An 18149-nucleotide genomic window follows, 5' to 3' on the forward strand; every position below is an offset into this window, starting at 1 on the left:
TCTGAAAACATGCTTATGATTTTAATATTCCATTTCCGCCTCCTTAATGTAACACACTGGACCTTTTAAAAAGGGACCGTTAAATACTCCTTGCTTTGTTCCCAAAGAGTCAGATGAGAAGATCGATACCACTCCCATGTGGCCTCTCATGCCTATTACTTCCAAAGCTTACTTATTAACATGCACATCAGGTCTTTAATCTGTACATGCATAACAGAAACTTAATTTTTATGACACACGGGGAAATTGGGTGCTTTAACATTCTTGGCAAACAAAAGTCAGGTGAAGTGACTTTCCTGCAGTTTTGCTATCACACTGACTTTGCCAGTTGTGGTACCATTGTGCATACAGAGACATAAGCTTTAGAGGCGCTGGTTGTGATACCTTCTAAACTTTGGGGATATCTAGGCTAGCAGTTTCCTGCTGCTTCTAGTCTTTATGCTAAGCTAGGCCAACCCTGACCCTGACCCTTGCTCCATACTCACTCACAGACATGAGAGTAGAATACCGATCTCTTCATCTAACTCTCAAGGACAGCAAATTATTTCCCAAAATGCTAAACTATTCAATTAAGATTCAGTTCAAAACTGATTTTTCCTTCAACCTAGCAAATCTCAAACCAGATGTGTAAGAATATCTGACACTCTTTGTGTATGAGGTTTGTGTTCTTTAAATATAATTTATTGAAGCTGTGGGCAAAGCATAGACTGTATTTGTTTCCCATTTTATTGCATTTCTTTTGAATCAAGCAGCTCAGCAAACGAGTGCTCACTCTGAACAACTGATGTCAAAACCTTGAATTATGCTGTACCAATATTATTCGGAATAGGCAAGAATTCCAGTTTTGAATTAGCTGAATAGGCTGATTGAAACGCTTGTGTTGGCTGGTGAGAAACCTGTTATATATGTGTTATGCCAAAAAACACTGAGGCTGTATATAAGTCTGGCTAGCAACTTCAAAACTCTGGGTACCAACCAAAATGTGTGCTAGACCTGTCAAGGCATTAAATGCATGCTGGAATGAATTTTCTTTTCTTTTGGTATTCCTTGATAAGACAGATTTTTCTATCATTATAGACTGTATTTTACTTACTGTACAGATGCTTGTGTTCAGACAACAATTAACATTTTAAAGGTTTGACTTCTTTTGATGAATAAAAAAGGGGTTTGTAGACACAAAAAACCTATTCCTCAACGTACTGAATAAAGTATTGTTTTGGTCTCAGTGCTGAAACTAAAAAGGCATCAATTAGCATAAGTACCATCACAAACAAAATCTTAACTCAAAAGTCCACTGACTTGCTTTGCCCGGAACCACAGGATGTGATTGAAAGCTTTGGATAAAGGTAGCAAGTAAGCAAGAACGCTGAGTTAATGCTGATGTTTCCAGGGTCAAGAATAAATTGAGTTACACCTTAGCTGAGTCACTGCTGATCTCTGCCATTGCACAACCTCAGCTTTCCTGGTTCCAGTGTACTCATTACTTTATATTAGAAATCTTCATGAGGATCTTCAAGTATGCAAAAGATTTTAAGAACTTGTTAACAACTAAATTACTATAGAGCACCAGAAATACTTACAGGTTAATCTGATCTGTAATGCTGAGGCCTCGGCTACACTGAAAACACGATCAACAGCTGTCTTAACTTTACGGAACACAAGTTCAACAAACAAGCTAAACTTTTATCCATAAGAGGTTAATAGAAACTCCTCCTTACTGAGCTCTTTTCATTAGATGGAAATCTATTCTAAGAGGGCCCTCGATTGAATGCAGTTCAGGGCCTACAATGCAGTAAAACAGTGAGGGTCTCAAGGTTTGATCAGACAATTAATGGCAGTTTCTCCCATAAGAGAGACACTTACAGCACCTTGGGGGACCGTTAATGGGGTTGCACTGGACAATAACTCCTGCTAGGCACTTCCACTCCCTTTCCCTGTACTACTTTTACAGGCTAAACAAGAGGATGAAAGGAGGGGGTGTGAGGAGGAGGAAGAGAAGAGCACTGGTGCGGCAGCATCCTTCAGCCTCCTCAAAGTCAGCTAGGCGGCTATTAACCTTGGGTTGGACTGCATCGAGAAAAAAATTATTACGCAAAGTTATAATTTTATGGTGGTGGGGGAGCGGTACAAATAAATTCAGGCTGGCGGGACAGGGTAATTGGAGGGCCTAGTAATAGGGTCCCCCCGAATGAACCCAGGTGTGAGGGGAGAGAGAAGTTCCAGCCCTCCTCCCCCAGGTGATTTATCCCTCATTCTTCCAGTCCTGGGGAGTGACTCATAGCCTTCAGCCACTTGGGCACCCAGCCCAGCACTTTTAATTATGTGCCGATGGTGGGAGGAATTGAGGCACGGAGAAGGAGAGGAGGGAGATTGGGAAGAGGGGGTAAGGGAGGGATAAAGCCAAGCTGGCTCGTGGCCCCCACTTCAGGGGCCTCTCCGCTAAAGCTCTTTAGCCGCACAGATGACAGTAAGCGGGGCGGAGGAGTAGCGAGCGGGTGAGAGGTGCCAAGCTCGGGCGCTTTATCTCGTTAGCAGCCTTAAATGCCATGCCGACGCGCCCTCCGATTTGTCATTCCAGCTATTGGTCTCTGAGGGATTTGAGAGGTGCTCTGCGAGTTAAGAGAGACATTTCCACCCTGCATTATGCTTAATGGGAGGTGGAGAGGCCAGCAGGCTTATGGATACAGCAGAAGCTATCAGGGCTGAAATGCCAATCGAAAAAACATTTTTCACATTGCAAGTTCAAACTTAGACGAACTGAGCTAACCAATGTTGGCCAGCAAACTTATGCAGAGTGGAAAAGACTTCATGAATAATACGGACTGCACTGACTGAACCTCCAATTCAAATGTAGGATCATCCCAAAGGCCATGACCTAAAAGATGAATTATGATCCCTATTAGATTTTACAGCTTTGAACACTCTTTGACATTTATATCCGAAAAAAAAGTCAATGAAGCATTTTATTTTACAATTTACCAACAAGGGTTTGAATTCTATTTGTTTTCAAAGTACATAACTTCAGCAATCCGTTCACACTAAAGGCCTTTACACATTGTAATAACAGCGATCTTGTACATTCTTTGCATGCCACACTGTGATAAACGGGTGTAATAAGATCTTGGTGTCGGAATGTACAATGTTAATTTTGAAGGATGTTAGGGTGTGGAATCAATGCATGGTGAACGGTGGTGCTATAATGTCAATCTATTAATTTTTACGTGTTGTAAACGCAGAAAAACGAAAACATGTTTAGTTAGGCAGTTTAGCAGTAGGACTCTTAGTGCTTCTAATTTTGTGTTGGATTTTGTAAGTGTTCTTCGCACTTTTGAGCTCTAGTTCAATTAGTTGGTTTGTAGTTGTACAATGTGTGATTCAACCACATCTGAAGGCAAAATGGTCACACTACAAGCCTGCCATTATAGATTCCTGCTGACTGCATCAGACTGCTTCGTGGATATCTCTCAAAGAATTCTGTGTCCTTTGCGTGTCTTTGTAGTTTAGGGATTAATCATACAAATATTGGTACAGTTTGGGACAGTCTCTCCTCGAAGGCATTCAAGGTATAGCAATCAGTTTGTACACATGAGAAGTTATGGAAATAGTTTTATGAAGATTTCAAAAAGAGAGTTTGAGAGAAATGTTCACACACTGCCTACTTCCACACCTCAACACCTAGCCAATCAGGCCGAGATTAACAGGAAGCTACAAAAATTGGAAATCAATGCAAATGTTTTTAAGTATGTTCCAAAAGGCCACACTCGAAGGCGGGTTGAAAATCCAGCAGTCATAGAGAGGGCGACGTGATTTTGTTTAAACATGGGAAAACTGCGCACATTTTCAAACAGTCTCTCTTGGAAGACAGTCACAGCATGGCACTCTGTTTTTCACAATAAGGCTGACAGAAATAGCTGTATAAAAGAATGAAAAAAAGAAGTTGAAACCCCCCAGACCTTTTTTTCACCTCTGCACAGCTGGACAACCATGGCGTGAAGTGGGTTGTTGGTTAGTTACAAAAGTTACAAAACTGTTGGACATAGCACCCTGATCCAGCATCAGAAGATTTGGGGGCAAGTGGGGTTCCAAAGCTTTTAGACCATCCGATAAGCAGTTGTGATGGACTATACCTCAAGGGATGCACCAATCTGATCCACCAGATAGGTATCAGAGCTGATAGTGGGCCCTATTTTAATCACAAAAGCATAACAACAAAAGCAAAGCAGTACATCTTGAACATACAGACTGTGTGAGCATCTCCAAACACACATGCTATTTTGGTTCATGTGTGTGCGGCAGAGCAAATGAAGGCTCAGTGAAGGTGAATATAGAGCGCAGGGTGAGGTAATTAATAAATGCTCTCAGCCAATCAAATTACTGTTATCATCGCTCTGAAACACCTGTGCCAATCACAGTGACACATGACAACAATAGCTCAACAAATGAGGTCTTGGTTTCTCCAGGAAATCGTTGCTTTCTGGATGCTGCAGAGCAGCACGATGTGAACACACTGCACCACAAGTCTGCAGCTAAAGGCAGATGGTGTGTTTTTTAACAGTTAATTAGTACAATGATGATAGAAACAAATAATAAAAAATGGTTTGGTGAAGCAGTTGGTAGGATTGCTTTTCATACAGTAGCAAGCAGCTGTGGATAACAGATACTGTAAGAATCATATTCATTTATTGATAATGCAGACTGATTTACCATGGTTCCTGCTCTATCACATCAAACATTATTTTTTGAAGCAGATTGAAGCACATGTACTAGTTGAAGAATTTCTAATTAAAATAGTTTATTTGCATTTTAAGCATTATTCTGTTATTGCTGCGCATTTAGTGTAATTAGTATGCTCTTATTGACAAAATCCAGATGAAACAGAAGTGGTTTGGAGACATCTATAAAAGGAATACCAACTACTTGCTTTGTGTTGCCTCATTTCAATGAACCCCCCACCTGTTTGAGCCTCTCCTCCCACTTCTGCACTGCTCTGTGTTAGGCACCAAAGTACAAGAATTTCAAGGTCAGTAAAACACAGTCGGAGTGCTGGCTGCACTGGTCGCTGCACCGCCATGACAATAAGAGCCACTGACTTCATTAAATGGATCTTTTATCCACATTAAATACAGAAACTTGCATATAAATTAGTATGGGGAGAGAAAAAAAGCTGGATTGTGCATTCCTACTTACAATCCAATTTAAGACAAATCACCGAATTTATGTTACTACTGTCAACTTTACACTGAGACGTCACATAATTGCTCATAGTATGGTGGCCTTTTACAGACAAATGAATAAATGAGCAATTCGCACCTTCATTACTACATAAATATAATAATTGTAGGAAGGCTAGGTTTACACTACTATAGAAGAAGAATTCGCCTGTCTGGTTTTCTTGTGTTTCAGCTCTGTGGACATGCCAGAGAGGAGGAAAGTGTTAAGAGGAGTATATTAAGCTACTGACAGTGTGTAATAAGAAATCACACAGATCGACTGGGATGCATTGTCACCATTCCCAACAAGCTCTGTATTAGACTCGCTACACAAGACTTGGATTGGACCACGTCTGCATTCGGTGCCAGACCGTTTTCACACTGAAGGCTGCCAGAAAATAGGCTTGTTTTTTTTCAAGGCAGAAATCTCTCTCTCCTTCTCTCTCTCTCTGAGAGCTAATTATTTCTCCCCCCGTTTATAGCCAACTGTTTCTGTCATCTGTCTCTGTAATGACCTCTGCAAGATGTGCATGCATGCACACACAGACAAACACACTCCCAGCAAACACAAAAAACACTCAAACGCACAGACTTTTGCAGAGAAACCACACACACACACACACACACACACACACACACAAAACACGGGTGCACATACAACAGATCTGTCAATTATTTCTTCACCCTCTCCTTCCAAATGCAAAGAAGAAACTAGGGTGGCTGCGAAACGCACAAAAAAATTGTAAATGCAGACGGTTCAACATGGCGGACTCCATGAAAAGCGACCTGCAGCGTCTGTAGATAAAGCGGCTCATTCAAAGGTAAAAAAAACATAAGGTTTCCTATATTCAGCTGATTATACACTAATGAAAACATACCTATGAATACATACCTATGAATATTATATTAAAATTCTGCCAACAAAGCCTCCTTAATGTCACATACTGGACCTTTAAGTACAGTTGATGTAAGTGGGGCAGATGCGGCTGTCTCTCCTGAGCTATATCTGGGATATTTTGTTTTGTGGTATTGTATCAATTCTCAAAAACCCTGTACTGAAAGCCCCCCAACTGTTAGGGCTAGGATGCTGGATGTTAAATAATAAATAATAAATACAAATGCAGACCCCACTGTTCTAGTAAGTAAACTTTGAACTCAGATTTGATGCATATGGTGATGTGTTCTTTATACTATGACAAAAAAATAAGAAAAACAATGCAATATTTCGCCTTGCTTACAGAATCACAATATACTGAAGCGTAACCTTTGTATCGTAATATGTATCGTACCGCCAAATTCTTACAAATACCGACCCCTGTCATTATTGTTGCCCCTGTCAACAAAATGATACACATTCACTGGTTCCAGCAATTTACAGCTTTTTCCTGTCTTACATTATAAACTGAGATTGACAGTTTTCACTGTGTTCTGATGTTTTATACAGGAAACACAACAAGAAAATAACACTAGATTAATCTAATATGAAAATGTTAAGTGTTATCTCACTCCTTTTAATAATGTTATTTATCATTAAAACAGCTTCTCAATTGTTAGGATTTGCTGCTTTTGTCTGGTCTATATATTAGTCTCCAATATCTGTTTGGACAAATTAAATAAATTATAAAATATATTTGGCATATTTATTAACAATAAATCAAATTGTTTCAACACAAAATTGTTTAATTAAAAATACTGCCAGATTTATCTGTTATCAAAATATTCTTAGTTGGAGCCCTATTCGACCAGCCAGCCTTTAAAATCAAAACCGACACACACCCACACACACAACACACACACCCAACCACAGCACACACACCAACACACCAGCAAAAACCCTCAGGCTATTTTAAATCTAACAAATCAAACAGAAATAAATAAATAAAAGTGTAATTATCTTACCTAAAGAAAAGGAACTAAGCACTACCAAAACATGCACTTTGGCAACCTTGGCTAGTGTTGCTTTAGGACTGGCAATTAAAAGTACAACAACATTTAATGAGCTACAAATTACCAGCAATGCAAGGTTACAGAAATTGGTCATTTGTGAACGCTATACTTGTCAGTTACGTTCTTTTGTTTTCTGATATGTATCTTTTTATTACTATGCCAAAGTTTTTCATGAATTTAATTCTTTAGGATCTGGCATTAACTTGTCATTACAAATCCACTGAGATGTTTCATGTTGGAGTAACAAAAATAAATCCTACTTTGGATTATTTAGTCTTGAGTCTTTATAGTTCATATGCTTTTTTCCATGAATCATAGATCTACAGTATGAGAAATTCCTTGAAAAAGACAGTATCCTTACAGCAAAACACCACTGGAAAACAAATGTGTGCACACAGAACGTTGATCTTTTGAGCTCTTCTCACTTTTTACTATATGCAGGACTAAGCCCAATTGTGTATGATTACAACAACACCCTAACAAATATAGCTCACCCTTTCTGCATTCGAATCCTGATTGCCTTAAAAAGTCAAAGGTGACCCAAAATCAGAACTGTGAGATCGTAGGTTGAAGGTGTTCACAATCTCATGTTATCATGTTGACCCATGCCTTTCTTCCAGAAACTTAAGAATCATCTCTGACTCTCATTTGAATTTTAAAAACTGAAATGTGATGCCAAGAGGTTATTTGGTCAGTTGTTGTTTATTTATTTATTTATTTCTGCTAAACGTCAAAAAAAAAAAAAAAAAAAAAAAAAAAAAAAAAAAAAAAAAAAAAAAAAGAAAATAACACTTCACAAACAGTTTGGCTTTCATAGAACATAAAGCCAATCAATCATCAATAATTCAAAATGAATTATTATTATTATTATTGACCGATTGACTATAATTTAATTATCCCGATATCTGCTCTGATAATAATCGTGCATCCCTTTTCACGGCTCGTTGATCCGTGCCTGGGTGCCTGATGTGAAAGCCTCATTAGTTCCTCCTCCCCTCTGTGCTATTAGCTGGTGAATCTGTGGACTGTCCATCTTCTAGGTCAGCAGCTCTCAACCTTTCATAGCTTCACTTCTGATTGTTAACACATTTCCAAGGACCACCTTCCCAAATAAATGAGAAAACAAACATGTTGAAAAAATAACCTGGGCAGTGACAGGATTTCACCACATTCAGCACACTGTGCTCTGGGCTCAGCATCGCTGCCTGCCAACACTTTTCCATTTTAAAAAACGTTCCATTTTGTGTCACTGCATCCGAAGGAACGTTAGCTAGCTAACAGTGGAAAAAGATGCTCGTCTCTATCTGATGATGTGTTGTGATTGCCGTGGTTACATTTAGTTTGGCATTTTTTATTTAGCTGAATTCTTGGCCACATTTAGATGGACAAATAACTATCCATTTGGCAGCACACTAGATTGCTCTAGTTGGTTGACAATGGCTGTTCCCAGCTTCTTGGCCATTTGTGCTGCTTACACTCAGGATGTTTGTGTATTGAGTGCCTATTTGTCACTTGGTCCACACTGTAGCTTCTTTATATGCTGTTGTCAGGTTAATGTAAGAAAGGTAATGATAGTGTAATTAGTGTTGTGATTTTATTTCTGATATTTTGTCCAGGGCTCTCCCTGATGTTAAATTTCAGCTTCCATATCTGGCAATAAATGACTGAAATACTGAATAAATTGACTTATTGTTAAATCTTCTTAATGTTACTCATCACTCTTCTTCGGCTCATAATTTCCTATCTTAACTAATCTAACTCTTTATTACTCTTATACTACTGTGAAATATAAATCACCTGCAATTTATTAAAAATGCAGCTTTATATGTCAAATGCAGCTTTTGATTTAAAAGAACACATAACTGCTATTATGACCAACTTTTTTACTTTAGACTTTATAAACCTTGGAAATCGTTAGTGGATAAACTGAAACAAGCTCCAGCCACTGAGGATGCAGCTGGAAACTCTGGAAAAGGCTAAGTTAGTAAGTTGATTCATTTTTGTGTTGTTTTTTAGTCAAACTATATTTATGAAATCTTAATATCTTCTGTACACACTCTTATCTACTGCATGTTCATAAGAAAAAGGTCTACTCTCAACAAAAATGCATGGGGACACAAACCACTACTATGAACTAAATGAGTAGAATAAGGTTCCTGTTGCCTCCTGTTGTAGACCGTCCTTTCCATATGGCTTTAAATGGTATAACATATCTGTAATGAGCTGTTATTCTTACCTGGTTGTCAAATTTCAGTGACTGTGTGCCTACAAGGAAACGGATGGCATCAGTTTCAGCTGTCTGGGCAGTAAGTGCTCGTGCCTGCAAAGAAAATATCATGAGTGTCCATTCACACAAACACGTTTTCACAATGACACAGACTAGAATAACTATGAATTGATAATGAGACACACAGACAGTACAGAGCTATCGTTCACTGACAGGTAAATAGTAATGAATGGCGAAGCAGCAATATGTACCTGAAATTCGAGACCATAAATGACAGGAGCGTCGTCCTCCATTTTTCAGTGTGTTGCCAGAGTTAGCGCTTTTCTAATATTAGTTAAAAAAACGATGTCTCACGATGAAAACACTTAAAAAAAAACTGTAACTGTGCTACGTACTGCACAAAACACAACACAGTAGTTGAACTTCCGCGATTTAAAAACGGAAAAATGTTAAGCGTACGTAACGACAGTCGTGCAACGTTGTATTGCCTTTTAAAAGTACGTAGAATACGTCAAGAATAGCAAAAACCTCCGCGGCATGAAAATTGTCAGCTCGGGGACACCGTACTTGTAATTTTCTTGTGGAGCTGCGCATGCGTATTAGAGTCCTATCTGTCAGTCTGCAGTGAGGTAAGAAAACATATTCGTATTTGTGTTTTAATATTTTATTTGTAGTCTCTCATTGCACGGTAGTCTGTTCCGTGTTCTTTAAGGCGTGAACATCTAATAGTGGAGCATGTATTTGACATTTGCAACCAGCTGTTCAGGTGAGTTAGCTTACGATAGCCAACTGGCTAATGTAGCATTAGCAGATAGCCAGTAGGTTGACTTCCAGACAGACAACAACCCTCTCTTATCTCGGGTAAGGGCTCTATCGTGGTAGGCTTGGAGCACGAATAAAAGGCGAACAAACGGACTCTTTCACTGTTGCTGTAGTTCAATGCTAATGATAGGAGCTTATAAAAAAAATAGCGTTTGCTTAGTATTACAGGAAGTCCCTAAGAAAGATGCTGTACAGTGTTGTACAGCGCACAGAATATTGGTCACTGTTTATATTACATTAACAGGTTCATGTCGTTTATTTCTATGTTTAATTTTTCAAGAGCAGTACGATGGATAGTGGGGAGGCTCCTGCTCAGCGGCCAGTCACCTTGGACATCACAGTGGAAGATGTAATCAAGGAAGCCCCAGACCCTCCGGAGCCAGTCAGTCAGACCCCTTCCAGAGACAGCATCCTTCCCCAGGAAGACAGCATCGACCTTGGCGGAGAGTTTGCCACACCCCAGGAGGACAGCAGCGCTACGCCTTCAGATAGCCTGATGGACAAGCTCAACGACCAGATGATGGAGAGCGTCATGATTTCTGACTCGCCTAATAACAGTGAGGAGGACGACGTGGGTCCCATTGACTCCTTTCTGGATGGAGGGGAGGAGGAGGAGGAGGAGGAGGCTGCACAAGAGACTTCAGGTGACAAAGAACAAAGTGATATTGGACAGAACACAACTGAGATTACAGTTTCAGTGGAGGAACAGGAGAAAGTGGGTTCTGAGGAGAACATAGAAGAGGATGCAAAGGAGCAGACAGACGCACAAGAGCAAGTCTCAGCCTTTGTTTCACCTCAGGGTGACACACAGAGCCCACTGGTTCTGAAAAGTGAAGAACCAGCATCACAAGAAGCTAAAGGGGCGAGCCCAAAAGACGAGTCTGTGCCAGTGTGCACCATATTCAGCCAGGGCACCCAGCCCAAGTCTCTGGTTCCTGACGGCTTCCAGCCCACTCTCATCAAGTCCCCAAGCTTTAGCATGGGGAGTGGTGGGGGGAGTGCAGAGGCAGTAACCCCCAGCAAGCTGACAGCCCCCCTCGTGTGCCAGCCCAGCCCCAGCCTCAGTAAGTTCTTCACTGACAATGGACAGACCAATCCAGCCTCTGACTTCTTTGATTCCTTTACGGTCGCCTCCTCCTTCATCTCTGTTTCAAACCCAAATGCTGAGATCCCTCCTGGCCCCAGCGCAGCGCCCATAGCCCACACCCCTGAGCGCCAGCTCTCTTCCACCTCCTCGTCCATCTCCACCCCTGGAGGACCTCTGGACTCTGGTGCTCCTACCCCTAGCTCAGTGTTCGGCCCTGCCCCTACCGAATCCACCACTAAGCCACAACCTCCTCCACCCCAAGCAATCCCAGCTCCAGCTCAAGCCCCTGCCCCCCCAGCCACGCAGCCACAGCCCTTCAACCAGCTCCAGGCTGTGTTCCCGGGCAGCGATGATCCATTTGCGACAGCACTGAGCCTGAGTGAGGTGGACAGACGCCATGATGCCTGGCTGCCATCTGAGGAGACCAGGAAGGTGTTGATCTCTGTAGCCACCCAGCAGTATAACCCAGCCTATGTAGAGACCAACAGACTCACCATGCCTGGACTCAAGTTTGACAACCTGCAGGTAGGACAGGTGCATGTATACAGGTGCTCTTTATACAGCATGTGTCTGTAGAAAGCCCTGCAAATAATTTTTCCTTTTACGGTGTGTAATTCCAGACAGTAAAAGGTGTATGCAAATAAATGGATGAAAGATCACTCCACCACAGTTCACTTTACTCATCTTAAGTACAACCTATTAAACATTTCTCTGTCTCTGGACAGATTTTTTCATAACCCTCTGACAGAATATCCCTCATGATGATGTCATTGGATGTTCTTTTGCAAGGCTCACAACTTTGTGCAGTATTAAGTTACGTAATAAGAACACATAGTACTAAAACTAGGCTTACTGTTGGTTATGAGTTATTCATAATTAAATTATTTTGAGTCATTGTTTCTTATATTGTCTCCCAAGGTGAGATCTGAAACAGGAATGGTTATCATTACTTTGATATGTAAGGCTGCAACTCATGTTTATTTTTTAGTAGGCATTAATCTGCTAATTTTTAATCAACACAAAATGGTAAAATGCCCATCACAAGTTTTGAGAGCCCATGACAACACTTTCAAATGCTTTGTTTAAATCGGACCAGCCTTGTAAAAACATAAACACATTTCAGAAGCTTGAACCTGAGAATAAGCATCATTTGCTTGATTAAACAACCATATAGTTTTGTTATTTTTTCCTATTCTTTTCTGACAATCAGCTCGTTTTGTCACAACATTTGGCTCTAAAACTGCTAGAATAAGGTAACAACCTTTGTTGGAAGGTTTACAAAGCCTATTTTTATTCTTATATTGTAAATTTTTCTATTGCTAATATAAAAAAAGTATTGGGTCTTCACATGTTGGCAGACCTATTATGGCAATAAATGTTTTAGCCATGGCTCCAGCTTGATCATTCTGATTGAACAAATTTTAACATTCTACAAAGTTCTTTTGTCTGTCACAGAATGAAAGTGGTCTCAGTCAGACCTCTCTCTTTCTGTGGCACAATACATAGTACAGAGACAGATTTCACTTCTCTGGAAGTACACATACACACGCCCTTTTTTGCTCCTGGGTCACCATATCATGTTTTTTCTCTCATAACCATCCCCTGAGCCCCTTCAACAGCAACATTTATCCGTAATAACAGCCCTGATGAAACATCAATTTACTTATTTATTCAATTGAATCCTACACTGTGCGTCCACCTCCCCGCTCAGATTGTGTTCATTATCCCCTCAGAATGTGTTTGAATGCCTGCTTGAATAAATGAATAAAAATCAAGGATTTTTCTTCCGTCATCTTGGTGTTTTTGCCCACTAAGAGCCAATTTTCAGCAAACAAATTAGATCCACTCTAAAGCTGGATTAAAGATAGCATTTCCTGCGGTCTGTTTTTTGTTCTCTTCCTATTTGGGCAGGATATTGTTTTATTGATTGTACTTCTGTCCAAATCTAGGGATGTCCACATCAACTTTTTTCCCTCAGTCCACTTAATTTAATGTCTACCAATAACAAGTCCTGATCTGATATTTTTCAATTCTGCAGTTAGTACTCCGGTTCTGAGTTTTGTTGTGTTCTTCTGCATGATGTTAAATATGTGTGCGTTTCACTGCAGGGCGATGCTGTAAAAGACCTAATGCTTCGTTTCCTGGGAGAACAGGCAGCAATGAAGCGTCAGGTCCTCACCGCCAACTCTGTGGAACAGTCTTTCACAGGCCTCAAGCAGCTCATCGTAAGTCACTCACTGTACTTTTTGTGTATGAATAATTTGTTTGCGTTCACTTCAGAACATCATTCACTGTGCACTGGCAGTCTGACATATAAGGAAAGAGGCACCTTTTTTGTTATAGTCATTATTCGAGCTCTAGTGCTTATTTTTGCCAGATTATTTCGTCTTTGCATGATCTGCGTGCAGTTGGAACAACGTCTTAGCTGGACTAGTTCATTCTTGACCTTGGAAACGGCTGTTGGTGACAGTTTCCCCTCAAGTTCCGCTTACACGCTTGTGCAAGAGCTATGAACTTTATTGCACGGTTCTCATCAGTAGTTGAGTTTTGCTTAGTTGTCAGGTTATTATCTCTCTGTAATGTAGTTTAAAAAGTGACTAAGTGGACCTTGAGGGGACATTGTCTTGTCAAAAGCTTCTTTGTAGGTTTTAGTCAAACAGTACTTGAATACAATATGAATACAATTTGGTGCAATTTAGGTGCAATAGGAGAGGGGGAAAAAATGACAAATATACAAACCTGCTTTTTAAGTTTTACACAACAGTGACTGTATATATACACTCCCCACCAAAGAAAGGCACAGCAGGGCAATACTCGCCCTGTTTCTACTCACTGCTACAATGCTCTCATCTCTGGTGCTGAGTGAGAGTGAAATTGCTTAAACTACTTGTGAACGATACGCTGGCAACGCTTTTTGTACTGCAGTCCATGTAACAACTGGAGTACTCAGGCAAACAGACTCAACAGCATGACTCAGAGACAGCCGGGTCTGAATAAGAACAGTCTTTACTTGCCAAAACAGGCTCTGTATACAGGAAAGCAGTCCAGAATTAGGCAAACAAATCCAATGGGGAAAAGGTTAAATCAGGAAATATACTGAGGTCAAAATACCCAAAAAGCTAACACTAGAACATATGATTTGAACATCACAGATTTTGACCTCACAATGGATGATAGAGGCCCCAAAAGTGAAGGTAAAACGTGAGCCATGACATGTATGTATGTATGTAATAGGAGTTTAGTGTGGGGTGGTTGCTCTGCACTTGACTGTAACGTGCCCGGCAGAGACCATGAAATAATAGTGTTTCTCATAATTCTAGACAAGCATGAATAATAATTAGAGATGTCCCAAGCTGACCCTAAGGATCAGTATCTGAGCCGGTCTCGGAATACTTTAATGGATCGTATTGTCTAAAATAAAAAAGCTGATCAAAATCTGATCCTTTCTTTACTGAACTCTATTGTGTATTGCTGCTCCATGACAGCCAGGATCTACACTGTCACCATTTCACTGCACATGAGAGTGAAAATCAGAGTGTGTGAATGTGAAAAAGGATTATGGAAATAGCTAGCTTTAGCCACTTTATATACAGTTTGCTGTAGTCCTCTGGTTCCCAATTTAGGGGTTGGGCCCCTCCAAAGAGTCACAAGATAAATCAAATCATGTGATATTATTTAATTAAAGAGGAAATAATTTGTTTTATTTTGCTGTATTTGGTAAAATATTAGATAATAATAGTAATGATAACAAACTCATAGACATCTGAAACATGAGAAGAGGTCCCAAAAGGTCCATTTACCTTGCTGTAAGATGGACCTTTTCAACAGGAAACTAAATTGTCGATCTATGCTCTCTTCAAAGCCACCACACTCCTTTGAGGAAAAACTGTAATTTTACCACGCAGAAAACACCATTTGCTGGTCTACCGTTCAGATCCAAACTATTACTGGTTGCAGCAGCAGACCAGCAACGCTCATGTGCTGTAAAAGTAAATGACTGTTTTTGTCAAATGAGACTGGTAAATGCTTCAGTTTCCTGTCTGAAAAGGCTGTCTGTCAGCAAGGTAAAGCGGTTAAAATATTCAAAATATAGTGTACACTTAAAACAATATAGATTTTTTTTAGGTGGCTGAAATACTTTTTTAAAGCAGCTTTTCCAGCTTCTGATTCAATGACTTTTGGGTGTATGCACGTGCAGTGCAGCAGGTGCTTTCTGGGAACATTACCTCACTCGCTTTGTGGAGGTAAATGACAAAACCACTGGTAGGTTACCACAGCTTAACATCCTGTGGTTTCTGCAGTTTGTCTGACCTTCTGATAGTCCGCCTGTACAGTCAGTGATTCCACTGAAATTGCTGGGTGGTTAGGCCTCAGCTGACTGAAAACAGTGAATCATTCGTCTCCTTTCCCTTCATATTACATCCTCTGCTATTATTCTGCCAAGCATAAAAGTGCGTGTCTTTCTTTGTGACCGCGCAGTCTCGACTCATTCCCTTTCCTGCTGCCGTCTATCTATCTCTCCAGACCTCATGGCGTCCCTCCATCATGATTTCTGACCCACAGATGACCCTGAGAGACAGTTGTTATTTAAAACATATGCACAGCAGCAGCAGACAGTGTGATGGAGAGAGGAGAAAGAGGAGAGGAGGGGAGGGGTGGGGTGGAGTGGAGAGATGGAGAGGTGGAGATCCACTCGGCTCACAAGTTCTTTTCTCCTGCTGTGCCCATGTATTATGCATGGGACTGCTGTGCATATTTCAAGGGCCTTCTGGACTTGGTGGTGTATATATACACACACAAGATGGTACTTTCAGCTTGCAGTCAACTGCACTATATGGTGTAGGTGAGTGTGTGCGTGTGTGTGTGTAAGAGGATCATATGCTCTTTGCCAAATGGTGTGGGTGGCTCCCTAGAGCAAGAGACAACTGAAAGAGAGACAAAGACCGAGAGACAGAAAGGTAACATAGGCCTACAGGAGAGATGTCAAGGAATGACAAGCAAAAAGAAAAAAGAAAGCGAAAGCAACATTGTGTGTGTGTGTGTGAGAGACATACAGGCAGAAGAGGGCTTCACCTGGCCCTAAGCACACACACACACACACACACACGTTTTACCTCAGAATGTGGAGAACTACTGTGGGTTTGAATATCTGAATCCTTCTGAACTGATTTCTTGATCATTATCTTGAATATGTGGAGTAAATAAACAGTGTCTTTTGCATCACTAGATAACATAAAAAGCACCGATCTTTAGTAAGATAACTTTTTCAGTGTTCAATCAATTAAAAAAAAAACACAATATAAAACACACATTTTTAAGGGGAAAGAGCATCACCCAAGCACAACTTAAGCATTGTTACGTTACCAGTATCAAGTATCGGCTCCAATACTGCGTTCATATACTAAAACTACTACGATACCGCACCTCATACAGCTTTATGGCAGTGTGACGTTACATAACCACTCGTTAGTTGAGCAATAGATGAAGGAGTAGAATCAGCAGTTTGAAGATATTTTAAGCAACTTTTACAGCAACACTCAGTTGCTTACAGTCAAAAAGTCTGATGGAAATATAATGTTAGAACTGTAATAGTACTCATATTGATATCTGTATTGGCACATACTCAAATGTAAGTACTTGTACTTGTATTTGGTATGATTTCAGTGCATCCCTACCAAATAACTGCAATAGTCTATTGTACCATCAGCCTGCATGAGACCAAAGAGGAGCACTATTTGTCATGCCTTTTTCTTTAGTGTCAATTTTGCTCAGATTAACATGAAATTATTATATTCATGTTCACCAGGGGATGAATTCTAAAGACTTGCCTTGATTGTTCGTCACTTGCCACCAGCAGCTCAGAATTTTCATTTATCCTGAGAAATATCTTGAATTTTTAAACAGACATTCAGGGTTCCCAGATGACATAACCTAATCTCTCACCATTCACCATTGCACTGCCATGAGATTCATATATGTGGTTTTGAGTGAAATATCTCAACAACTATTGGATGAATTGCTATGAAAACTGGTTCAGGCATTCATGTCCCCCCTCGGAAAAATTTGATGATCCTTAAACATTTAATCTAGCACTATCATCGGTTCAATTTTAATGCATCTTAATGCATACTTTGGTGTATGAACAAATGCCTCAAAACCTAATAATATTTGCATTAGCTTCAGCTGTACTTAGCAAATGTTAGCATGCCAACATGCTAAATTCATATGGTGAACATAGTAAAGATTACCTCCTTAACACCAGCATTGTCATTGTTAGCATACCAACTTCAGTATTTATCTCAAAGCACATCTTACAGTAGTCCTCAAAAGTACCTGATTATTCCTAAATGTACCAAATGACTTTTTGTATTTTCACATTATGTTACATTCTTATTTGGATTAATGTCTGGAAAAGGCTTTATTTATACTGTATATACTGTACCAGAATATATTTATATAGAATATTTAGACACCATTATACAGTTAGGCCCAGAAATATTTGGACAGTGACACCATTTTCACAATTTGGGCTCTGCATGCCACCACCACCGACATTGGATTTGAAATTAAACACTGAAGAAATGCCAAGTGCAGACTTTCAGGTTTTAATCAGGGGTTGAACAAAATTATGTTTTTAAACGTTTAGAAATTGCAACCAATTTTTTTAAACAGTCTCCTCATTTTCAAGGGCTCAACAAATTGACCAAATACTACCATAAATAAAATTTTTCATTTTTTAATACTTTGTTGAGAATCATTTTGAGGCAATGACTGCCTGAAGTCTTGGAACCCATGGATATCACCAAAATGCTGGGTTTCCTTCCTTTGTGGATGCTTGTGGCCAGCCTTTATTGCA

The 18149-nt window shown here is 40.1% G+C and overlaps 2 protein-coding genes across 3 annotated transcripts in view; one reads left to right on the plus strand and one right to left on the minus strand.

Moving 5' to 3' along the window:
• Nucleotides 1-9829, minus strand: part of eipr1 (EARP complex and GARP complex interacting protein 1) — a 68017-nt gene extending 58188 nt beyond the window's left edge. Inside the window, exons 1-2 of the mRNA XM_035673760.1 lie at nt 9636-9829; nt 9394-9477 (exon numbers count right to left, since the gene is read on the minus strand). Of these exons, the coding sequence (XP_035529653.1) occupies nt 9394-9477; nt 9636-9677 (126 nt within the window). The 5' untranslated portion in view covers nt 9678-9829. The remainder of the gene's footprint in view (nt 1-9393; nt 9478-9635) is intronic.
• A 112-nt stretch (nt 9830-9941) lies between these two features.
• trappc12 (trafficking protein particle complex 12) overlaps nt 9942-18149 on the plus strand; it is a gene marked incomplete in the record, with an annotated part of 36165 nt that continues 27957 nt past the window's right edge. The window contains 3 exon segments of one of the 2 annotated variants that reach the window (XM_035673761.1): nt 9942-10013; nt 10487-11818; nt 13402-13518. In XM_035673761.1, the coding sequence (XP_035529654.1) occupies nt 10496-11818; nt 13402-13518 (1440 nt within the window). 2 annotated transcript variants of the gene reach the window in all.

Source organism: Morone saxatilis, unplaced genomic scaffold, assembly GCF_004916995.1.
Source record: "Morone saxatilis isolate NCDOM2014 unplaced genomic scaffold, NCSU_SB_2.0 Contig3, whole genome shotgun sequence".
Taxonomy (NCBI): Eukaryota; Metazoa; Chordata; class Actinopteri; family Moronidae; genus Morone; species Morone saxatilis.